This window comes from Theropithecus gelada, chromosome 8, assembly GCF_003255815.1.
Source record: "Theropithecus gelada isolate Dixy chromosome 8, Tgel_1.0, whole genome shotgun sequence".
NCBI lineage: Eukaryota > Metazoa > Chordata > Mammalia > Primates > Cercopithecidae > Theropithecus > Theropithecus gelada.
The window spans coordinates 133,186,076-133,212,961 of record NC_037676.1 but is presented as its reverse complement, the minus strand read 5'-3'; the positions used below and the strand labels follow the sequence as shown (position 1 = coordinate 133,212,961).

Below are 26,886 nucleotides of genomic sequence, written 5' to 3'. Positions count from 1 at the left end.
AGAAAGTTTATTTAAACAAACAGTAGCAGGAAACATTCCAAACTTGGAAAAAGATGTAAATATCCAGGTACATGAAGGTCAAAGATCTCCAATCAGATTCAACCCAAATAAGAATAGTCAAAGAAACATAATAATCAAACTGTTAAAATCAAAGACCAAAAGAAGATCCTGAAAGCAACAACAACAAAAAGAAGCAAATACCACATATAGGAGTCCCAATACGGTTAACATCAGACTCCCCAGCAGAAACCTTACAAGCTAGGAGAAAGTGGGAGATATATTCAAAGTGCTGAAGGGAAATGAAAAACCTGCCAGCCAAAAATACTGTACCTAGCAAAACTGTCCTTTAGAAATGAAGGGAGATAAAGACTTTCCCACACAAGCAAAAGCTGAGGGAATTCACCACCAACAGACTTGCCTTATAAGAAATGCTAAAGGAAGTTCTAGCTGAAAGAAAAGGATGCTAATGAGTATAATAAAAGCATTTGAAAGTGTAGAACTCACTGGTAAAAATAAGTACAAAGTAAAATTCAGAATACTCTAATACTACAGTAATACAGGATTTATGGGACAACTCCAAAAGATCAAATATTCAAGTCCTGTGGGTTTTAGGAGAAGAACAGAAAGATAAAAGGGTAGAAAACTTGTTTTAAAAAATAGTAGCAGAAAACTTTTCAAACTTGGAAAAAGATGTAAATTACTTACATCTTTGTAATGTAAGATAAAAAACAAAACTACTACAAATAATAATAGCCACGCTAATTTGTTAAGAAATATACAATATTAAAATGCAAATATTGACATAAAAATATAAAATGCTGGACAAAGTGGATTAAAAATATACAGTAGGGTGTGTGTGTTCAAAATTAAGTTGCCATCAGCTTAAAATAACCTGTTACAAATGAGAGATGTTTTCGTAAGCCTCATGGTAACCACAAAGCAAAAACCTATAGTAAATACACAAAAAATAGAAGCAAGGGGTCAGGCGCGGTGACTCACGCCTATAATCCCAGCACTTTGGGAGGCTGAGGCGGGCAGATCACGAGGTCAGGAGTAATCGAGACCATCCTGGCTAACATGGTGAAACCCGGTCTCTACTAAAAATACAAAAAATTAGCCAGGAATGGTGGCGGGCGCCTGTAGTCCCAGCTACTCAGGAGGCTGAGGCAGGAGAACGGCATGAACTCGGGAGGCGGAGCTTGCAGTGAGCCAAGATCCCGCCACTGCACTCCAGCCCGGGCGACAGAGTGAGAGTCTGTCTCAAAAGAAAAAAAAAAAAAAAGCAAGGAATTCAAATATAACACTAGTGAAAATCACTTAACCTCAGAGGAAGACAAAAGGAGAGGAAGAAAGTAACAAAAGATCTACAAAACAACTAGAAACAATTAACAAGATGGCAGCAGTAAGTCTCTACCTGTAATGTAAATGCATTAAATTCTAGAATCAAAAACGTAGGGTGCCTGAATGAATGAAAAACAAGACTCAGCTATATGCTGCTTACAAAGGCTCACTTTACCTGCAAGGACACACATAGATTGAAAGTGAAGGATAGAAAAGGTATTACATGCAAATAAAAAACAAAAGAGTACAGGAATACCTATACTTATGCAAGATAAAATAGACTTTGATGATTCAGCAAGTGGATATAACAATCGTGAATATATCTACACCCAACATCAAAGCACCTAAAAATACAAGGCAAATATTAATAGATATGAAGGGAAAGATAATACCATAATATAATTATAGTAGAGGACTTCAACATCCCAGTTTCAGAAGTACACAGATTATCCATACAGGAAATCAATAAAGAAACATCAGACTTACGCTATGCTCTCAAATAAGTGGACCTAATAGACATATATGGAACATTTCACTCAATAGCTGCAGAATATACATTATTCTCAACTGCTCATGAAAGATTATCCAGGATAGGTCATACGTTAGGACATAAAACAAATCTTGACAAATTTAAGAAGATTCAAATCATATAAAGTATCTTTTCTGACCACAAGGGTATAAAACTAGAAATGAATAACAGGAGGAACTTCACAAAATTCACAAATACATTGAAATTGAACAACATGCTCCTGGACAACCAATGGGTCAATGAAGGAACTTAAAGGAAAATTTTAAAATTTCTTGAGACAAAATTGGAAAACAACATAACAAACTTATGGGATACAGCAAAGGCAGTTATATAAGGGAAGTTTACAGTAATAAACACCTGCATCAAAAAAGAGGATCTCAAATAAGCAACCTAACATTGCACCTCAAGGGACTAGAAAAACAAGAACAAACTAAGTCCAAAGTTAGTAGAAGAAAGAAAGTAATAAAAATCAGGACAGAAATAGATAAAGACTAGAAAAAAAATAGAAAAAATAAACAAAACCAAGAGTTGAATGTTTTTGAAACGATAAAATTGAAAGACCTATCGCTGGACTAAATAAGAAAAAGCAAATAAAATAAAATGAATAAATTCATTTGATGCATATAATCTACCAGAACTGAATTATGAAGAAATAGAAAATCTCAATAGGCCCACAGCAAGTAAGGAGATTGAATCAGTAATATAAAGTGTCTCATCTAAAAAAGGCTCAGGACCTGATGGTTTCACTGTGAATTCTATCAAAATTTAAATAAGAATATCAATTCTCTTCAAACTCTTCCAAAAAATTGAAGAGGAAAAAATATTTCCACACTCATTTTATGAGGCTAGTATCATTCAGAAACCAAAGCCAGACAAAGACACTACAAAAAAGAAAATTATAGAATATTCCTGATTAATTACAAAAATATTCCTGATTTTATTCCTGATGAACAAAAATATGCAATAAAATTCTAGAAAACCAAATTCAACAGCACATTAAAGGGATCATTCACCATGCTCAAGTAGGATTCATCCCAGGATGCATGGATGCTTCAACATACATAGATCAATAAATGTGATACACCACAATGACAGAATAAAGGACAAAACCGCATGATCATTTCAATAGATGCAGAAAAAGCATTTGACAAAATTCAATACCCTTTCATGATGAAAATTCTCAATAAATTAGGTATAGAAAGAATGTACCTAAAAATAATAAAGGCCATGTATATGACAAACCCAGGGCTAATATCATACTCAATAAGAAAAAGTTAGGCCAAGTGCAGCAGCTCACACCTATAATCCCAGCATATTGTGAGGCCAAGGTGGGAGGATAGCTTGAGGTCAGGAATATGAGACTAAGCTGAGCAATAATAGAAAGACTTCATTTCCACAAAATATTTAAAAATTATGTGGGTGTGGTTGCACATGCCTGTAGTCCTAGCTACTTGGGAGACTTAGGAGGGAAGATCACTTGAGCCTAGGAATTTGAGGTTGCTGTGTTAGCACCACTGTATTCTCTTTGGCAGCCACAGGTGACTGCTTCAGTTCTTCAAATTGACCTCCCCTAAGCTGGACATAGTGGCACTTGTAATCCCCTAACTACTCAGAGGGCTGAGGTGGGAGGAGACCTTGAGACTAGGAGTTTGAGGCTGCAGTGAGTTATGATCGTGCCACTGCACACCAGCCTAGGCAACAGAGCAGACCCTGTCATTAAAACAAAATTTTTGAACAATAAAAAGTTGCAATATTTTCCTCTAAGATCTGAAAAAAGACAAGGATGTCCACTCTTGCCACTTCTATTCAACATAGATACTGGAGGTCCTACTTAGAGCAGTTAAACAAGAGAAAGAATTAAAAGGCATCTAAGTTGGAAAGGAACAAGTTAAATTGTCTCTCTTTGCAGATGACATGATTTTATATCGAGAAAACCCTAAAAACTCCAAAAAAAAAAGTTAGAATTAAATTTAGTAAAGTTGCAGGATATAAAATCAACATACAAAAATAAGTAGCATTTCTATATACTAACAGCAAACTATCTGAAAAAAAAGGTCAAGATTTTATTTACAAGAGTTGCAAAAAAAAGCAAAAATAGACAAATGGGATTACATCAAACTAAAAAGCTTCTGAATAACAAAAGAAACAATTAAGGTAGTGAACATAATCTACAGAATGGGAAAAAATACTTATAAACTATACTCCTGATAAAACGTTAAAAATCCAAAATATCTAAGAAATTCCAACAACTCAATAGCAAGAAAATCAATAACCTGAGTTTAAAACGGGCAAAGGACCTGAATACACCTTTCTCAAAAGAAGACATACAAGCCAACAGCTATATTTTTTAAAAAGCTAAACATCACTAATCATCAGGGAAATGCAAATAAAACCCACAATGAGATATCAACTCATACCTATTAGAATAACTGCTATCAAAAAGTCAAGAGATAACAAGTATTGGCCAGGAAGTGGTGGAAAGGAAACTTTGAACACTGCTGGTGGAAATGTAAATTAATACAGTCATTATTTAAAACAGTGGCAGTTCTTCAGAAACTTAAAAAATAGAACTACCATATGATCTAATAATTCCACTACTAAGTAACTATCCAAAGGAAATGAAATCTGTATGTTGAAGAAATGTCTGTACTCTCATGTTTATTGCAGCATATGTAATCAACCTGAATGCCCATCGATGGATGAATGGATAAAGAAAAATGTGGTGTATATATATGTAATGGAATATTATCACACCATAAAGAAGGAAATCCTGGCATTTTCAATAAAATAGATGAATATGGACATTATGTTAAGGGAAATAAGCTAAGCACAGATAGATAAATACTTCATGATCTCACTCCTGTGTGGAAGCTATAAAAGCTATCCCATAGAAGTAGAGATGGTGGTTATCAGGGGCTGGGGTGGTTGGAGTGTGGTTGAGGAGACGTTAATCAAAAGATACAAAATTTCAATTAGATAGGAGAAATAAACTCAAAAGACCTATTACACAGCTTGGTGACTATAGTTGACAATATATTTTATTCTTGAAAAGTGGTAAGAGATTGGATGTCATGTGTTCTCCCCATAAAAATGATAACTGTGAGGTAATACATGTGTTAATTAGCTAGATTGAGTCATTCCGCATGTATATATGCTTCGAATCTTCATGTTGTATGCAATGAATATATACAATTTTATCTGTGAATGTACAAAAAATAAAATAAAAAATAATTTTTTAAATGCAAAGTGGGCAAGAGTCAAGACAATCAAAAGTACAAGTATGAGGGGAAGCTTTTTCCCCGTCATTTGCCTTTTACTGAGCTGTTTGCACAGTAGCCTTTTTAACCAAGAACCAAAGTGTATTTTTTTTCCTGGAAACAAAGGCTTGAACAATGAGTCATGCTAGCTATTAAGAATGGCAAAAGCCGCATGTATGTGTGCATGAATGTATGTGTGTACATGTGTATGTATGTGTAAATGTATGTACATGTGTGGTATATATGTGTTTATATGTGTTTGTATGTGTGTGTTAAGTGTTGAATCTGACCTTGGTAATTATCACAATTCTAAATGAAAACAATAGGGTTAGGGTAAGATATGCTGGGGCTTTATCCCTCAGGCAATGAAAAGTCACTGACTCTTAAAGTAGGGAAGTGACATGGTCAGATCTGGATGTCAGGAAGACGATTGTGGAAAGGGATAACTCTCTCTCCCATTGACACTGGAATGGAGGAAGCAGAGGCCAAAAGGAAGGAAACTGGTTTGGGGATATTCTCATACTAAACCAGGGGAGAGAAGTAAGGACCTGAAATAGAGCAGCAGCTGTGAAATAGAAAGGAAGGGATGATAACACATCAAAGCTGAGTTCCAAGAGTCACCCAGCAGACAATATGTGACATACAAATTTTAATTAAAGCAAACATTTATCATGACATTAAACTTATTTTTCAATTGACTACTCCAACAATTTCAGTCAGGATTCCATTTTATTAAAATTATAATTCATTGCTGGATGTGATCGTGACAAAGTTTCCCTGAAAGAGTGCCTATCGTACTGTAAGGTGACATAGAAAATATGCTGAGTGAATGGGATGGGTTGGGGAGCCCTTGACAGGCAGCAACAGACCTACCCTGTTTCCTGCCTCTTCCTGTAATTAGGTCTGTAATGATGGGTGGGTGACTTAACTTATAGCCTCCATGGCCTCTTCTGCAAAATGAGGATAATAAGATCCCAACTTCAAAGAGGAAAACTCAAATAGGTAGCTTGCCTGTTATCACTATGGAAATATTTTTAATAGAATCTTGCAAGGGAGGCTGAGTTTGGATACTGGAAAATTTGATGCAGTTGAGTTACAGAAACCTATTGTTTTACCATGGCTTCTATTCTATGCTCATAAAATAATGATGGCAGCTTAAATTTCTTTTTGTTTTGTTTTGGTTTTGTTGTTGTTGTTGTTGTTGTTGTTGTTGTTGTTTTTGAGACAGAGTCTCACTCTGTTCACCCAGGCTGGAATGCAGTGGCGTGATCTCGGCTCACTGCAACCCCCACCTCTCAGATTCAAGCGATTCTCCTGCCTCAGCCTCCCCAGTAGCTGAGACTACAGGCACATGCCACCACACCTGGCTTTTGTTTTGTTTTGTTTTGTATTTTTAGTAGAGATGGGGTTTCACCGTGTTTTGATCTCCTGAACTCATGATCCGCCTGCCTCAGCCTCCCAAAGTGCTGGGATTACAGGCGTGAGCCACCGTGCCCGGCCGCTTGAGTTTCTTAAACACTCGCTATATCCCAAATACTGAGATAAATGTCTTGCATGCTTTGGCTCATTAAATCCTCATAAAAATTCCAGAAGATAGGCAGGGGTGATAGGCCAATTACTGAAGAACTAAGTATGTCTACAGCATGGACAAATCAGACTAGTTTAGAGCAACAATGAGAATGGATGCAAACAACAAACAATATAGCTAGACGGGTTTGTCCTAACGAATGGAAGATCTGGAAGTTGGCTCCTACTTTACCAATGAGAAAATTGGAGCTATGTAGTGCTGGACCCCTATTGCCTCCAGCAGGGATGGTACTGTGTCTCAGGCTGAAGATGAGACCTAGAGACAGCAAATGAGACATAGGGTTTATTGGGGGAAATTACATATGGGGTGGTCCAGTGGTGGCACCCTGCACAAAAAGACAACTGCCATTTGTAAAAAGCATGCTGTTTATACAGCATTTTTACTTAGTGCTCTCTACCTAGCAATCCCCATTTCATCCAAAGCAAAGGGCCTCAGTCCCCTTACAGCCTGTGTGCCAGGGGAATGAGCCAGAGGTTTGGCTGTTCTTCATGGATAAGCGGTGGATCTCCATGTTGGCCACTCTCAGATTCCTTAGCTTGGAACTCCAGACTAACGCTCTTCTTAGACCATAGGGTCACCCTCAGGGTATGCTTCAGTTAAGACTGTCAGGTGCCTCTGCCGTACAAGCTAACAGAGGTTGTATAATTACCTCTATCTAGATCACACGACTAGTCAGTGGCAGCACAAGGGCACCAATTCTGGAATCATCTGACTTCAAAGCCATCTATCTTAGTCATCATGGTAGCCCACCTCCCAACTCCAGATTTGCATGATTGCTTCTGATGCCTGAAATTTGCCATCAATAGCCAAAGGATCAACATATAGTTTAGGAGATCCTACCTACATTGGTACATTCCTAATACTTTAGCAGAACTGATATTGAAAGAGGAAAAAAGTCAGTCAATAAACATCTGAGAATAACAAGATAATAAGCCCTAATCAAAAGAGCCTCATAGTAAATTCAATCGACCAAAAATAGTTAATTTTAGAAACATGATATTAGCTAGATGAATGGCAAAAAAGAGATTGAATGTAATTTTATTTCCAATGAAACACTTAATATCATCTCATGCATGTCTGTTCATACAATTAAATTAATTAAAATAGGCTTATATCATAGTTTCTATTACATAGATTGAAAAGTGGCTCCAGGTGGCTTCTCTTCACATATCCTGTGTCTATTCTGGGGAGTCCTGATCATTGGGAAGATGCTAGGGCTGACACTGGGCTCTGTCATATGCAATGTTTATTAATGATCTATGAAAGTTGTTCTTGATTAATCTTAATGAAAATTGCAGAGCTTGGTCTTTTCAGTGCAATTGCTAAAAAAGTCATAGGAATGACAGCAGAATGCCAAGTAGTAACAGGCTTGTCCCCAACAGTTAATTAGAGCAAAGGTCTTAATCCTTGTGGCAGGGTCACCCTGCCAAGTAATATGGCAGGACAAGAAATGAAAAATAGAAATTATATTGTTTTTACTAAAGGCAAGAGTGGCTAACCCTGCTTCCCAGCCTCCCTTTCTTTTTATTTCTCTCTTTCTTACATTTTATTGTTTTCTCTTTTGTTCTGTCTATTCCTTTCTTCCCTTCCTTACTACTTCTTCCTCTTTTCTTTTCTTTCTCTCTCTCTCTTTGTTTCTTTATTTCCCCCAAAAGTCCCTTGTCTCACTCTGTTCCAAAATACCATTAAATTCAGTATTCATAAGCCTGCTTCAATTAGAGTGATGTTCGGTAGATGGACAGAAATTTTTATTTTTTGCAAAATTATTTGTAGTAATGAAAATTGAATATATCTAGAAATAATTGTTGATAAACTAATATTGATAGAATGTTCACCATGTGCCAGGCACTATACTAAATCATCTACCTGAATTACTTCACAAATACCAACACCCTGTGAAGAACAACTTCCAAATGAAACTCTAGCTCCGGTAGAATGAAAACATCTTCTGACCAATGACGCAAGCTTGTAAGTGACATAGCAAAGGCTCTGACCATGTTCATGTGTATTAGCCCATTTTCTGTTGCTTACTGACAGAATATTTGAAACAGACTATGTATAAAGAAAAGGAATTTATTTCTTATAGTTCTAGAGGCTGAGAAGTCCAAGGCTGAGGGACCACATCTGGTGAGACTTCTTGCTTGTCGAGACTCGCTGTGAAATCACAAGGGGGCACAGGGCATCTTATGATGAGGGGTTGAGTGAGCTAATGTGCTGGCTCAAGCCTCTTCCTCTCCTTATTAAGCTACCACTTCCACTGCCATGATAACCCACTAATCCATTAACCCATGAATCCATTATTCTGTGAACTATTTTCAATACTGCCACTTGGAGACTTTCTAGTACATGAAATTTATGGGACATATTCAAACCACAGCACCATCTGATGCCATAAATGGTCAAAGGTATGGAAATGATTATATAAATTCTGGCATATGTAAAAAAATAGAAAAATTGGTAATGACCGGGTGCAGTGGCTCACACCTGTAATCCCAGCACTTTGGGAGTCCAATGCAGGCAGATCACCTGAGGTCAGGAGTCCGAGACCAGCCTGACCAAGATGGAGAAACCCCGTCTCTACTAAAAATACAAAATTAGCCGGGCATGGTGGTTTGCATGCCTGTAATCCCAGCGACTAGGGAGGCTGAGGCAGGAGAATCGCTTGAACCGGGAGTCGGATGTTGCAGTAAGCCAAGATACTGCCATTGTACTCCAGCTGGGGCAACAAGAGCAAAACTCTATCAAAAAAAAAAAAAAAAGGAAGGAAGGAAGGGAAGGAGGGAGGGAGCGAAGGAGGGAGGGAGGGAGGGAATGAGAAAGAGAGAGAAAGAGAGAAAGAAAGAAAGAGGAGAGAGAGAAAGAAGAAAGAAAAGAAAGAAAAAAAGAAAAATGGGTAACCATTAAACATCATGGTTTACATTAATATTCAATGGCATAAAAAATGCTCATGCATTTAAAGTATACATGGTAGAATACACACATATACACATGCACACATGTTTAAGCCAACTTCAGCTTTTTAAATTTTTTATTTATTTTTAGCTACCCCTGCTGGAATGGGAACCTCCACTTTTTAATAAATCTATTTTTATAAAAAGAAAGGACATAAAGCTCTGTGATGAAATTAAGTAGTTTTAATTTTCTTCTTTATTCTTTACTATATTTTTTAATATTTAGGAATAATCATGTATAACTAATATAACTAAAAAAGAAAATGTTATTTCAAAAAAGAAAAGAAGCTTTGACAGGTAGAGATGACAGGAAGGTGTTTGTGTTAGGGTTCTCTGGAGAAACAGAACCAACGGGGTATGTATCACCTATAAAAATTTGTTTTAAGAAATTGCTTCACAAAATTGTGGAGGCTAGTTAAGTCTAAAATCTGCAGAGCGGGCCAGCAGGCTGGAGATCCAGGGAAGAGTTGTTACTGTAGCTCAAGTCCAAAAGCGGGCTGGATTCAGAATTTCATCTTCCTTGGGGAACAGCAGTAATTTTTCACTTAAGGTCTTCAACTGACTGTGTAAGGCCCAGGCACATTTTGGAGGGTAATCTGATTTACTCAGTATACTGACTTAAGTGTTCATCTCACCTAAAAAACACTTTCCCAGCAACATCTAGCCTGGCGTTTGACCAAATATCTGGATACAAAGGCCTAACCAAATTGACACATAAAATTAACCATCGCAGTGTTCCTCCCTCCCTTAGGCAATAACATCTGCAAAAGCACAGAGTTAGAATATGTGGAGATGAGTCAGGGTGACTATCAAAATGTATTAATGGCAAAGAAACACAATTACTTTTGCACCAACATAATTATACTAACAACACTTTCACTTCATTGGAGAAGTGGCAGAGCTCTTAGAGGTTTGTGGGCAGAGGAGTCTAGTGTGACCACAGCTGTCTTTCCCTTTGAGATACCGGGAGCCCCAGCTGTGGTGGAGCCGTATTCCATGAGCATCCTTGGATCACGGTGTCTTTTAGCTCTAACATTATGTTTATTTTTACTGACAAGAAACAAAACATATCAAATAATTTTTAAATTAATTAAAATGGGAATGATCTCTTAAAAGATATTTCATAATATGGTTTTTTTAAAAAATAGGCTTTACTCCCTCATTTAATAAATCACACTGCTATGGGCTGAATTTTATCCCCCCAAAAATTCCTGTGTTGAAGCCCTAACCACAAATAAAACAGTATCTGGAGATGAGGCTTTTGGGAGCTAATTAGGTTTAAATTAGGCTTAGTGCCCTTATTAGAAGAGACCCCAGAGAGCTTGCTGGCTCTCTCTCTCTCCACCTTGTGGGGGCACAACAGGAAGGCAGCCATCTGCAAGCCAGGAAGATGGTCCTCACCAGAACCTGATCCTGCTAGCACTGTAATCTCAGACTTCCCAGCCTCCAGAATTGTGAGAAATACATTCCTCTTGTTTATGCCATCCAGTCTGTAAATTTTGTTATGGCAGCCTGAGTTGATTAAGACCCACGCAAAATCAGAGAATCATAAGAATGTTTATCCCTGAGTATTACCCTATGTATCTGAAAATTGTAATAACTCCAAAAAACATTCCAGTTGTATTTAAAAGAAACTATGTCCCCAACCCAGAATGTTTGGCGTTTTGAATGCAGGATGAAATTAGCTTATTAAGGTAAAAGGTCTGGCGCAGGAGAGTTCACAACCATATCTTAATCCTGTCAGAGCCTCAGTTCGCTCATCTGTAAAATCAAAATTTATAATTTTGATCAGCATCTACCTTTCAGAGTCACTGTGGCTATCAAAATGAGAATATGAATTGGGAAGCACTTTGTGAAATCACAAAGTGATTTCATGTCAGGGTAAGCTTGGTGGCTTTCACATGTCAAGAAGTGGATGGACCCTATGTTTCATAAGGCAGGCTGATACTACAGTCCAGCAGAGGCAATAGAATGGATCAGGGTTGAAGGCAAAGTTGGGCTCCATGGCCACCACACTGGCAGTCCCTACCCCACAATGACTCCTGAAGTACCCTCAGCAAACTCAGATCTGTAAGAAGGGAGGCTTTGGAGATTAATCTGTAGAGACTGTGTCCATGTATTGGGCTGAGTCAGCTCAGACCCCAGTAGTTCACATACTTCCTTCTGTATTTCCCTTCAAAGAAGCCATGCAGGGAAGGAGAAATGGACCAGTGGGTTCAGGCTCATACACCCGGGGTGAAATCCTAACTAGTCCATCAATAACTGTGTGACTGAAAGCAATATACCTCTCATGACTCTCAGTTCTCTCATTTGTAAAAATGGTTCTCATAGTGATACCCAGGTTTGTTATGAAGATGATTCCACGTCTGTACAAAATGCCCTGGGCAATGAACATAGTTGACCTCCATAACTAACTCTCTTGCCTTTCCTTTGTTCTGGAATGTTCAAGGGCACCGTTTTTTCCAGGTAACCGGGGCCCAATCAATTCTGCCTAAATTGTAACCAGTGTTCACTCTGTTTAGACCCATTTATGCCTGAGAACTGCCCCGCTGATGGGTTGGTTGAAGCTATGTCTGTGTGATTAAAGTTGATATAGGCAGAGTTTTAGCAGAAAAGGGTAGGTAGAGTGATCAATTCATCATTTTGTATTGGTCTCATTCAATCTGTGCAATTGAAAAATGGTATTACTTCCAAAAATTACTACTAGGTACTATTTTTGAGTATTGAGTATCCACCAGGCTGAGTGTTTTACATACATTATTTTATGAACCATCCTAACACTTCTACAGAGGACCAATTCTCTTCCCCATTGCACCTGGGAAGACGGAGACACTGAGACTAGAGCAACTAGCCTGACATCCGCAAGCAGTAAATGGAGAAGTGTGATGTCAGATCCAGGCCTGCTTTAATGCAGGTTCTATGACTGTGTGCTATTGCTGGGGAAATATGTGTTATTTGCTCCAGCCCCTACAGCATTGGAATTCCTGTCTAATGTATAGGTCAATGATTGCTACTGGATTATGCGTCCTCTAGCAACTTCTATAGATTCATTGTCTAAAAAGAACCCTTTGAAGCATTTAAATTAAAAAAAAAAATCTAATGCTCTTCATTTTTTACCTTACAATTGTAACATGCTTCCTCAATAGTTCGGTTAAAATAAATAATGTTGTCAATCTTTGGTTTGTTAATTTTTGCATGATTTTTCCCCAGCTAGATAGAGGTGAGCAAAAATAATAATGACAATTACATGTATTTTTTATTTAAAAGAAATTTTGGATGGAATCTCACCATGAAGAACAGGGAGTGAATTTACTCTATTTGAAAGGAGGAGGTTTAGAGGGTCATCCCCTCCCCCAACTAGCAGGTCCTAAGGCAACCCAGTTGTTTCTCTGGGACTCTTAGATCCACCCTGGGACAGCCACAGGCCTGTGAAACCAGAAAGCCATTGAGCTTTCTCCATTAACTTGATAAATAATTTTCAGCACTAACTATGTCTGTGTGCTAAGCTTTGTGCCAAGTGGGAATGGAAGGTGGCATCCCTGCCCTCCAGAACCCGAGTGTCTAGAGAAGAAAGAGAAGGTGCAGATGTCACCTAAAGCCCTTTTCTCTTAATTTGTGACTGATTAGGCACAGCAAAACATCCCTGGGGCTCTGCTCCGGAAGGACTGAACAAGACTTGTCGCTAGGAGTAGAATTGCCTCCATTTTAGCTTCAAGAATGCTCCGAGATCCTCCCCTCAAGAACTGATCTTGAAATACATTGTGTGTGTTTGTGGTTCTTTGCAACCACGGGGTAGCCTTACTAATGAGGATCAATGTCTGTAAATTATTAATTACTTTTACATAGTTTCATTCTTATCTTTTATTTAAGTCAAATCCCAGACGTAAAATGAAAGAGAAAGAAAAGTCATGCAGGAAAAAAAAAAAAAAAAAATGTTAAGTCTTCTTGCTATGCTTCTTGTTTTGTAGGGGAAAATAAAAATCATCTAAATGTCTTTTCATTAAGATGCTCCAGTGCGTTCTCTGTATAATGTTAATTGCCTAATGATATTAGCACCATGTGCTGTTTAATAGTCTCTCACCATTAGCTGGCAAAGCACTTTAACATCCATTATTACATCCTTCACTCACAATAGTTCTGTGAGTGAAGCAATCAGGTAGTGCCTTATTTTACAACTATTGAAACTCAGGGTCAGCTTAAACTATGTATCCAGGATCATGTGTTGCAAGGAGTATGGGTTTTAAAAACACAACAGTACCAGTTTAGTCCTGGAATTCTACTTACCAGCTCTGGGTCATAGGGAAAATCATTTTATTTTCTCAGGTTACAATTCCTTCATAAATAGTAGACAAGGAACTTGTCCTTATTGTAGGCCAGGCACTGTTATAAACTCCCTACATGTGTTTATTCACCTCATCTTGACGATGTTATTATTATTAACATTTTATCGAAGCAGAGATTAAAGTATCTGTAGGGAAGTAAAATAACTTCTGTAAGGTCATGTTGCCAGTAAGTGATGGAACAAGATGAGAACTTGGCTGTCCGGCACTAAAGTCTGTGATATTCACCCTCATACTACAGTGATGACAATGTAATAAGGAAAACATCAACTGGGACTCATGACTGTACCAGTCAGGATAGTAACAAACATTCCTAAAATCTCAGTGACTTCGAACAGTAAACATTTATTTTTCATTCACACTTTATGTTCATTACAGGAGGGGGTGTGATAGCAGGATAACACCACATTTTATCCTGATTCAAGGACCCTGTTAAGAAGGCTTCATCAGGAGCTCCTTGACTCATGGTGGTGGATACAGGAGAGAAAAAAATGTTAAAGAGTATTGTTGATAATGGTCTTAAAGCTTCTGCCCAGAAGTGACACATATTTCTACTCATATTTTATTGGTCAAAAGCAACATCAATATCCAAACATCACATGTTTGCACTGATGTGCAGAATCTAAAAATCAAAACAATTGAACTCATAGACCTAGAGAGTAGAAAGATGGTTACCAGAGGCTAGGAAGGGTAGTGGGGGGTTAGCAGGGAGGTGGAGATGGTTCATGGGTAGAAAAAAAAATAGAAAAAATAAATAAAACCTATTATTTGATAGTACAACAGACTGTAGTCAGTAATAACTTAATTGTACATTTTAAAACAACTAAAAGAGTGTAATTGGATTGTTTGTAACTCAAAGGATAAATGCTGGAAGGAATGGATACCACATTCTCCATGATGTGATTATTTCACATTGCCTGCCTGAATCAAAACATCTCATGTACCCCATAAATATATGTACCTACTATGTATTCACAAAAATTAAAAATTAAAAAAGTATGCAGGGAGGACAATCCTACTATACACTTGAATAATATAGTAGTGGCCATGGCTGTGGATAGCACAAATGACCCCTCTCAATGACCTCCTGCACAGAAGCTCATTGGGAAAGTGCATCAGAAACTGATGTGCTCCTCTCAAAGGCTGGATGCCATTTCTTTTCTTGCCTTGTCAAATTTTTTTTAAATGGCTCCTACAGTTTTCATTGTCAGTAGATATAAACTACCATTTGCTTTTTAACTTAAGAGTTAAAGTCAAAACAATGACCCAGAAACCAGGAACTTCACCAAGATCAAGAAAATCCTCATCCTTTAATTACAAGCATTTCTTCTAATGTTCACAAGTTGCCCATCTAATGTATAATTTATTTCAATATTTCCATATTCTCAACTCAATTCAACTTTACTTTCTTATGTAAATAGCTTTGCATTACCTTACAACTTAAGAACAGAGGCTGTAAAGATTCAATTGAGTACATAGAATCATTCATTCATTCTTTATTTACTTTTTTTTAAAAAAAGGACACTGCATGTCTTAAGTCCTACTGTATGAAAAGCAGGATGCTCCAGGCTGTGAGGAATATAAGACTGACTCAGGCAGGAACAATGCCTTCAAGGGTCTTATACTCTTTATCAAAAAGCTTGGATATATGTGAACATTAATAGGAAGTATTGGACACTCAGGCATCTACCCATCCACCTACTCAATAAACACCTGCTAAGTATTAACCAAGTGCCAGCTACGGTACAATCTTAAGATTGGAATATAAAGAGTAGTGGTTCAAAGTTCCCATTCTCAATTAGTTCGGGAGAGACAGATTATTATAACATGGCACCCTAATTATTGTTCACCCAGGATGCAATGAGAACACAGGGAAAGGTATATAAGTCAGACTTGGAAATCAGGGCAGCTTACTGGCCAGAGTTACACCAAGCTTCACTCTAAAAGATGGAGTAGAAGCTCTTCTATTGAATGAGGTAATGGACATTCCAGACTGAGGGAGCACCATGGTCCCAGAGAGGAAAGAAGGAACACAAGGTTCAGACAATGGCTTCTTGTTTGGATGGCTGGAGTCTAATGTGTGCATGAGGAATGAGAGGAATAACTAAGGCACTGGACAGATCATGAGGAATTTTGTATGTCAGACTAGGAATTTTCCATTGTATCTTATAGACCTGTAGTATCTAAATATTTTGATCCCCTATTTTTATCAATAAAATTATATGAAGATATGCATATCTAATAAAATTATATTTATTATCTATTCTATTAATTATAGTCATATGTTTAAAAACATATACCATAAAATATACATAATACAGGGATTTTAAAGGATAATGAGAAAATTAAAATACTTTAAAATATTTTAATTTAATGACAGTATTTAATTTAATTTAAATATTTTAATTTAATTACAATTTTAAAATATTTTAAATACCTGATGTAAATGACGAGTTGATGGGTGCAGCACACCAACAAGGCACAAGTATACATATGTAACAAACCTGCACGTTATGCACATGTACCCTACAACTTACAGTATAATAATAATAAATAAATAAATTTATTTATTTAAAAAAAAAAATAAAAAATAAAAAAATAAAAAAAAAATAAATTAATTACAATTTAATTTAATTTAATTAAGACTTTTCTGCTTTCACCATTTATTAGAGAGCAATGGGTTTAAACACAATTCTTTTTTAAAAAAAATTTTAATAGTTTGTGATATAATAATGTAAACGTCAGGTTTTAAGTTCGATTTATTTCTATACCAGGCTTCAATGGCTATCAGAGCTAAACATATATGTTATAAATTTTTTCCAAGCTCATAAATGGATTTAAGCCCTTATAAATGGGTTCAGACCTCATCAGAAATCTTCATTTAGAAGATATTTAAACGTTAGTAAATGTGCAGCTCTAAGAATTTTGATAGATGATATAACAACTTTGGTTTTACAACAAAATTCTTAAAAAGATGGAAACATTTCCAAACTTCGATTCTCAAAAAGCTTTCTTCAGAGCATCAATTTCTTTAAAAATCAGTTACTTTCTTGCTCATTCTTAAGTCATCATCTTGAGTTGGAAGAAATAAAATAAGCAAGTTTGTGGGTTTTTTCCAAATATATGCTAGAAGGAATATTAATGGCGACTCATTATCACAAAAATATCAGCAAATCTGGAACACTTGTCTTCCTGTCAAAGACAAATGAATAGCTCAACTTTAAGTCTGACAACTCTTTTAAGCATTTTGAAGTCAGATAATCATTGTATTTGGGGGGCAATGAAGGTTTTTCTAGTAATTCTTCTACAAAGTATTATATTCTACCATTTGATTTTCTGTATAAATGACATCATTTAATCATAAACTAAAATTGTTCAAAATACTCTGAAAGAAAGAATGCTCATGACTACAGGAAATCATCCAATGGTAGAAATTCTTCTGTCTTCTCAAGATGCCTCCTCCATACTTACAGTCAGAGGATGACCAGACATGTACCCACTAAGTTTCCAGTATCAATGTATATATCAAATGTTGGTAAAGTTTTTCAAAATAAGTAACAAAAGCTGTGAATGGAAGTTCTAACATTTTCTTCCTGCATCTCAATGGATGACCCAGCTCAACCCTGGGATGTAAACACTCTATTTCAGAGACCACAGCTCTAAGGAGTAGGTCAGAAGAGAGTGATGGGGTAATGAGGTCACATTTGTGTTTAGAAGGAGCAACTGGAAACCATGACAGTATGGGCTGGAAAGAGGTGAGGCTGAGGCAGGGATCCCAGACTCAGGCATGATGGTGGTCTGAACTAAGTCACAGAAGAGCTAGAAAGAAGGAAACAGTTGACATTTTGGTTGGAAATGGAATGTGGAATGAAGTATGAAATCAATAATCTATCACAGGTTAATGTTGGGTAGAAAAAGATGCTGGTGGCATTCCCTGAGACAGAGGTTACACAGCAGGTTTTGGAGGAAGGTTTCAAAGAGCCCTTAAAAGTACAGATAAAAGGCTAAGGATGTTCAGAGACTCTTTCCAGTTATTAAAGAACCCAAGAAGGCTTCATGGAAGAGGAGACATTGAAAGCACAGAGCCGAGGATGCCCACTCTGGTCTTACACATGTGTCTCTCCATTTACCTATGTCAACAGGTATGTGCGGTCAAGGACAAAACACGATGTTGACATGAGGATTGGAATCCACTCAGGCTCGGTGCTGTGTGGTGTTCTGGGACTAAGGAAGTGGCAGTTTGATGTCTGGTCTTGGGATGTGGACATTGCAAACAAACTCGAATCTGGAGGAATCCCCGGGTAAGACAAAGCAAAGTCCTTTTCATGCTTAATGGTTGTCATTTGCTCATTTTGTGACAGTGGGTTTCCCATCTACAGAAATTCAGGGAAGCAATTATTTGGAAGGAGACCAGACATTGAAACATCAAACAACTATTAGCTTCCAAAATCTAGTAAAATGCATCAGAGGCAACAAGGATACGGAATAACAATAACACTGAGGAGTTCAGGTCTGTGCCCTGCACAGCATTGGTTCTTAGACTTGGCTGCACATTGGAATCTCCAAAGGAACGTTTAAAAAATACTAGTGTCCAGGCCCTGTGCCAGTTTATTTAAAGCAAAATCTGTGCAGAACTATTTTAAGTTCTTCAATGAATTCTAATGGGCACCCAGGATTAAGGCCTACTGACTTTCCATGCATGACCTAGGACTCAGTGAGGAAATTCAGGCTCTTCCTTAGAAACTCAACTTTTCAAATTTGGCTGTCAAGATTGATTGACATAGGATCCCCAAAGGTGCTAGTGATCTGCAAAGGCCACTGCAACTAAGGTAAGTCTTGAAAAGTCGTATCAAGATTCTGTTTACACAGATTGGACCTAATAAGATCTCGAATATATGTGAGCCAGTGTGATTTTCTGCAGCCTCTCCTTCTTAAAGATGATGGATGGATGGATGGATGGAGATAGATAAATGATAGATAAATAGATAGATGATAGAGAGAGAGAGAGAGAGAGAGAGATAGTGCACTTCCACATATTCCTTTCCCTACCCCTAGACCTGCCCTTGGAGTCACAGATTTCTCTGGTATGTGCCATCATTCCTTGCAAATTATGTTTAATATCAAGTAATATGTTAACATGGGGGAAAAAGACAACAAGTGGTGGAATCAGAGTAACTAGGATTCCCTCTCTGCCCCATGCTAAACGCTGTCATCTTCAGCAAGTTGTGTAAAGCATGCACAGCACCTGGCATGTGATTTTAGTGTGAACTTGGCTTGCATCACTCTACCTATGTGATCTCAGGTCAGTGCTTAACTTCTGAGTCTAACTTTCTCCACTGCAGGAAGAGAGATAATAATACTTATGATTTGCTACCTTGTGAACTTATGTTCCTCCTCCATGAGAGTTTGTTCTCTCATCTGCTAAATGGGCATAATCCACCTCACAGGTCTCCTCTGAAGATTACCTCAGGCAATGTGTATGAAGCACTTTGTACACTGTGCAGGGACAGCCCCAGGTCAGTTACTATTCTTGTGGGGATCCTTCACTCTATGTGGTGTGTCATGGCTGTTTGTCAGACAGGTTTAGAATTGAGGAAGGCCTGATGTGTTACTGCTGGGTTTCTTAAATCTTTCCATTCTTTAGGATTTTCCCACAAGCAACTACCTGCTGAATTTAGACAAACAAGATAGCCAGTTCATCTGTGTTGCCAGGCCTGTATATTAAAAGCATCACCAAATTGGGAATTGCCCATATACTCAACAGATTCCTTTTGCAAACCTTAGAATATGTTTTTGGGGTTTGTAAGATTCTGCTTTGATATTTGAAAGCCAGTTTAGCTACTGTTCTCAATAACATTAAGAAACAGAAGAGTGACCAAGTTTAAATCAGCACATCACTATGGAATACTACGAAGCCATAAAAAGGAATGACATCATGTCCTTTGCAGCAACGTGGATGCAGCTGAAAGAAATTATCTTAAGCAAAATAATGCAGAAACAGAAAACCAAATACCACATGTTCTCACTTCTAAGTGGGAGCTAAACATTGAGTACATAGACGAGAATAGGCACTGGGGCCTACTAGAGGGAGAAGGGAGAGAGTGGGTCAAGGGACAAGAAACTACCTGTTGGGTACTATGTTAACTACCTGTGTGAGGGTTTCGTCTTACCCCAAACCTCACCATCATACAATATGCTTTGTAACAAGCCTGCACATATACTGCCCAATTCTAAAATAAAAGTTGAAAGAGAAGAGAAATGAATAAAATAACTTGTAAAAATAAACAGAAAAGTGACTGAGTTTAAATCATCTTTCACACCCTTATTTTTAATATCATGAGTCATGAGTCTGAACCGTGGGTTTACTACTTACCAGTTATGAAGGCTGGAAGATTGTGGCAAGTACTTCATGCCCTTCCCAGTTTCTTCACTGTGTTTGGACTCAAAACATTATCAGCCTTAAAAATGCAGTTTCAAATGTGCTTGTGCTTAAAAAGCACTTAGTCTAGCCTTCAATATAGCATCCAGCTCTGCTTAGCCATGGGATGTTGTCAATGTGCAAAATGTAGGAATGTCAAAACGGGACTCCAAACTCACCATGGTTTGATATTGTTTTGGTTTATATTTTTCTGCTTTTTTATTGTCTTCTTCTTTAACACCTCTGAACCTTGGGTTTCTAGAACAATGGTTCTCAAATTTCAACACTGGAATCACCCTAGGGCTTATTAAACCATAGCTTGCTGGGCCCCACCTGCAGAGTTTCTGGGTCAGTATGTCTGGCATGGAACTCAAGATGAGGCTTTCTACCAGTTCCCGGTAGAAACTGCTGGCCTTAGTACTACACCATGAAGATCACCATTTTTGAGCTTGTGTTAAATGAGACAATGCATATAAAGTCCTTTGTCCTGTACTCAGTAAATATTAATGGTGGTTGTGGTGGTAGTAGTTACCATATAATACAGTTCCAGGGTGGTAGAGAGACACTGAAAGTAAAAGCACTTATCTCAATCCAGCACTGCCACTAATACCTAATATGATTTGGGGCCAAATATGTACTTGTTACTTCTGGGTCAGTTTCAGCATCTACAAAATGAGACAAAGAAATGTCTAATACTGGTTGTTTGAAGAACGGAAATGATATGAGATAATCCATAGGACACATAGTAATACCTTTGGCTACTAGATAACGTTTATGCAAAGCAAGAGTTACACAATTGTTAGGTCTTAATTTAGTATCATGACTACTTTTATTATATCCTAGCATTAAAATTTATCAGAAAATGCCAAGTTTACTTGAAACTCAATATATGAGAATATTGCCTGAAAACTGACACATTTCCTTAGAAAGAAATGCAAGCTACAGAATCTCATCTGCAAATGCCTTACCCCAAAGCTCAAGTTAGTAGCAAGGTTGGAAAGAAACATATAAAACCCAGTTTCTACCAAAACATTTAGGTGTATATTGATTAGCACTTCAGCAGAAGAATCAGTGAAGGCAAGGATCTCTTTCACTAGTGAAAACATAATATGGGGTTAATACATGGAAGTATTTGTCCCCCTACGTACTGACAGCAGAATAATAAAAATGTAGAATCCAAAGAAAACACTAAATGGGGTTGAAATCAAACTTACTTATCTGAAAAGAAAATCAACCATGGTGCTTTAGAAAACCCTCCTACCAGGTTCATTTTGCCTAGGAGAAAAGATAAGCTTCCAGTCTTAACTCAGATTCATCTGAGAAAGCAGGCGAGAACTTCCATTTCATGGAAGGTCAAACCATCTGTTATTCTCCCAGGTCAATATTATTGAGTTCATATGTATTAACAAAATGCATCTTGGGAATATTTTGTATTTATTCAGCACATTTCTCAAGAGAGCGAAAACATGTTTCACACACTTATTTTTAACATCTTGCACTTGAAATCAATCAAGATATTTACGTGGAAGATGTGGAGAACATGCTTAAATTATCAGAAATGATTTGTTTGTACTTTCTGTTTTTTCACATGTTCTTTGCAATGAACTATTCTCTCTGTAAGTAAGGATTTAGCAGAATGGGTTAGAAGGATGAGAGGGAGTAACAGAGCTAATGCTAAAAGTAAATTGCATTTTATTTAATTAATGAATTTATTTATTTTTTCTAAGACAGGGTCTCACTTTGTTGTCCAGGCTGGAGTGCAGTGCCATGATCTTGGCTCACTACAGCTTCAACTTTCTGGGGTCAAGTGATCCTCCCACCTCTGCCTCTCAAGTAGCTGGGAGTACAGGCATGCACCACCACGCCCAGCTAACTTTTGTATTTTTTTGTATTTTTTTGTAGAGATGGTGTTTGTCATGTTGCCCAGGCTGGTCTCAAACTCCTGAGCTCCAGCAATTCACCTGTCTCGGCTTCCTCAGCATGAGCCACTACAATGCATTTTTAAAAGCCACGCTAAAATTTTTTTTAAAAACTTCTCTGTTTACTTGGATGTATTATTCTTAGCATTACAAAAGCCAATCAAAATATTAAGCATTCTTTCATTCAAATGAATACTAAAGTAAACTTAGGAAAATGACTTTTGAGCTGAATTGGACAGTAGGAAATTGTTAGTAAGCATTAAATAGCACATTGAATCTGGAGAATTGCCAATTACTTGAATAGCTGGAGAGAGCGTAGGAGAGCTATATTAGAGGAGTGTCAGAAAATGAGCTTTGAAGTGATAGAGCCAGAGAATGAAAGCTTGGAGTCGTTATTCAGAAGGCCTGACAATAGTCTTCTGTAAGCCTCGAGGAGGCATGGAATACACAACAGTAATATGATGACAATGGCATTTCTTAGAATACTCTTAATAACTTACATATTTGCTTTTATAGTGTATATATTGTACCATGCACTGTTTTGACTGCCTTACACAAATCAAATTGTGTAATAATCACAATGATGGTCAGAGATAGGTGCTATTATGTTTCCCATATTACGGGTAAGAAAATGGACTGATAGAAAGGCTAAGTAATTTGCCCAAGATCTCTCAGCTGGCAAGTGGCAGAGCTGGGTTTGAATCCAGGAGATCTAGCAACAAAGTCCATGTTTGTAACCACCTTGCCTTGCTGGTCTACCCAGACCACATTATAACCCAATAAGTAGTCTGATTGAGTTAGACAGTTATGAGGACAGAAAAACTCTTCCCCAGAAGAATTTACCATGTGAAATTTCCATGAATCAAGTTCAATCCTCAAGGCCCTGATGTCATATGTTATTTTGCTAAAAAAGAAGCCTGAGTCATGAGCTACGGTGGCTGACAATTGTGCAGCCATGAGTCACTTCACTTGTGAGTGAGCCCAGTCAGCTGCCAGCCTGCACACGTCCACAGCTTTGTTCTTTGCTCCTTATAGTATACATGTTATAGGGGAAATTGCACCCAAAGTGGTTTTCCCAAAGGACCCTCAGTGGAGCCCTATGGACTTATCAGAATCACCCTTGAGAAGAATATAGACAAGTTGGAGAAACAAGATACAAATACACGAAGACTGAAATGCTAGGACAGGTTCCAAGACGATGAAAGAACTGTTTTTGCTTGGTGATTTGGATAATAATTGCCACTGGGTTTCAGAAACATTTGCAGCACTTGTTTTTCCGATATAATCAACACCACTGAAAAAAAAAAAAATCACTGTTTTGTAAAGTTTGCTGGGATCAGGCTGACAATCATAAGAAGAGCCAAAAGATGTGCTTAGGTGTCGCTCAGAAGGGCTGTATTTTATCAGAGGCAACAGTGTCTCTTGGGGCGATGTCCGTGATACTGTGTGCTCATGAATTTATGCTTCTATTTTATTTTATTCTTTCTACTTTTTAGGAAGACAAATATTGTCCTTGAGGACATGTCCTAATAATACAGGACAAAAAATATATAGCCTTTGCAGGCAACATCAGGAGTGTGTAATGACCTATGCCTTCTACACACAGGAGGATTCACATTTCCAAAGCCACGCTGGACTGCCTCAACGGTGACTATAACGTGGAAGAGGGTCACGGTAAAGAGAGGAATGAATTCCTGAGGAAGCATAATATCGAGACTTATTTAATTAAGCAGCCTGAGGACAGCCTGCTGTCCTTGCCTGAAGATATCGTCAAGGAGTCAGTGAGCTCCTCAGACCGGAGAAACAGTGGGGCCACGTTCACTGAAGGATCCTGGAGCCCTGAGCTACCCTTTGATAATATCGTGGGGAAACAGAATGTAAGTCCTCTCTTCCTCCTTCTGCTTGGCCATGAATGCATGCTCGTGTGCATCTCCAATCCAGACGCCTCAGAGAAAACTGATTCATCTTTAACCTTTTCTCCAATGAGCACCATAATTGCAAATGATCAAACTATCTCTGTGTCTCCTCAGGACAGAATTAACCTCCTGTGCAATTTCAGGAAATGCCAGAAATGCCAGAGGGTTCCTAACACCTTCTCTCTCTCTCTCTTTTTTTTTTTTTTTTTTTTTTGTAACCTAGCTAAAAATAAATATTATGTGAAGCTGAATTGTAATTTTACCAAAAAACCACTCATGTTGGGAAAAATAAACTCCCTGTTATTAAACTAAAGGGGAGGGTCAAGTACATGATAATGTCCCTTTTTCGGTAGCTGACCATCATCAGTCCTGCATCGCCCTCTGAGATTCAAAATCAGGAGGGCACTGCTGATTTGGAAACAGGAAAGTAGCACCAAGTGGTCGGAGTCAGGGAGTTCAGTAGGAGCATGCAATTTCAAAGCTGCCCACATGATTCTATTTTTATATAACACGGATTTGCATCTTCTATGAAGGACAGAGCTACAAAGTCAGTACATAAGGAGTAGATCACCAATAACCAAAATTATTTTTAAATAATTTATTCAAATATTGAAATCACATTAAACCCAATGAGATGCTCAGATTCCAAGAGGCACTTAGAGAACTGAGGCTGAGCCAGGTCAAGAACCAAGGTGGACACAGAGATTCTGTTCTCCCAGAATGCTTGCTCAGAGCCGTGGCAAAATTACCTGCTCTAACATGGATTTTCCCTTTTACCTCTTAGACACAGCACATTTAGTTGAATTCATGTAAGTTCAATGGTGTGACTGTACTATACATTTTTAGAGAAAGAAATAAAGATAGCCAATATATAACACTTATCTAACAGTTATCTGACAGTTTCTGACAAGATCCTCAACCACGCAGAAGCTGAGAGTACCATGAAGTACCCAGCCAATAGTGTCTGGAGTTTTATGAAGACATATAAGGGTTAATTTTTAAATTCCATAGACCTGAACATTTCTCATTAACTTGTAGGTAAGAAAAATCTGTCTGCCTAAAAATTTTTTAAATGGAAAAGGTTAAAATGCTGACAGTCTCCCCTCTTTCTTCTGCATTTGAAAGTTTGATGGGGCACTCTGAGACTAGGCTATCTGGTTTCTTTCTGGATCTGTGAGGGAGGAACTATGAGAAAATGCGGGCCAGATTCCACTGGGAAAAGCTGCAGGTTGAATCTAGGCTGCATGCCTTGCAAGAGTTGACTCTTAGGTCTTTGACAGCTTTTTTATGAGTGTTTAATTTCACCCCAAAATTATTATGCCCACACAAGTCATAACTGATTGCAATGCCTAGTTTCTTTCCATCTCTGAGTTGGTATGCATGGTACAGTTTGCTGTTTTATAAAATAATGGTGTTATATACTTCCTGGAGTGGGTGCATGACCAGCTGACAGTGCCTTCTCTGCTGCTTTTGCCTGTTGTTAGCTTGGGTCTGAATGCTGATTATTTAAAGAGAAAGAAATGCATGCCTCATCCTGAAGACCTCAGCATAAAGTTGTCTCTCTCAGTTTCAGTTTTTGTTTTGTCTTTTTTATTTTTGAGGAATCTCTCTCCAGTTAAACTGATTGTAGGAATTAAGATAATTCGTTAATGTTCTAATCTGTATTGTACATGAACTTGCTACTAATAACTGAGAGCCAAGAAGAGGGAGGTGGAGGTTCTTGGTTTTATTCTACAGTTGATTGATCTGATTAAATTGTATAGGAGTACTTGAAATATTTATTTGCTGATTTCCTAAAGATATTTCCTGATGCCACCAAATACCTATTATACGAGATGTCATTATTAGCTAGAGATTGTTATTCTTGTTTAATCATACCATGTATTTTTTATGATACCCAAGTTTTGCCTGGATGTAACCCATCTGTGCCATCTTCAGCACGAATAATCTGAATTCATTTTGATGCCTTCAGACTGAAGAGCCAGTGAATGTGTGCTGATATTCATGAATAACCACGTGCCACCAATAATATTTTGGAAATTACTAAGCCTATTAAAACAGTCACAAGTATTCAGTGTTTGTACTTATGCCTAACTCTAGAAGTCAGTGAGCCATATGTGCAATTCAGAGACATAATTTGTCCCTGGAAGAGATCAAGACTGGTCTGGCTGAGCCTATGCTGTGCCAAAACACCCAGTCAATTCCACGGAAGCCCCGACCATCTGAGTGTTTGCATAACACAGATAAAGCATACTAATGCTTCACTGGGGGTATTCCAGCTAAATTGGCCAGATGTTTTGGCTTCTATTGATTCATAATGTGTGCTTAGAAATATGTTTAATGGCATCAAATTGCTGTGTCATATTCTGTGCTATGTAGACAGCAGATGTTCAGATAGTTACATCCTCATGTATTCATTCATTCAATAAGGATTAATTGAGCATCTATTACAAGCCAACTACTGCTAGTTAAAAAAAAAAAAAAAAAGAGGAGGGCTGGGGAAAAAAATCACTTTAGAGACAAAGTCATCCAGTAGTTAATATTCTTAATGAAGATAGAAATTATATCCGTTTCACTTAACCACAATTTAGCCCACAATTAGAACAATACCTGGTAAATCACAGGGC

General features: G+C 37.7%; 1 protein-coding gene across 2 annotated transcripts in view; it reads left to right on the top strand.

The window, feature by feature from the left end:
- Nucleotides 1–26,886, top strand: part of ADCY8 (adenylate cyclase 8) — a 259,466-nt gene that overhangs the window by 106,312 nt on the left and 126,268 nt on the right. For both annotated transcript variants that reach the window (XM_025394556.1, XM_025394557.1), the window contains exons 6-7: nt 18,149–18,307; nt 23,950–24,220. In XM_025394556.1, the coding sequence (XP_025250341.1) occupies nt 18,149–18,307; nt 23,950–24,220 (430 nt within the window). The remainder of the gene's footprint in view (nt 1–18,148; nt 18,308–23,949; nt 24,221–26,886) is intronic.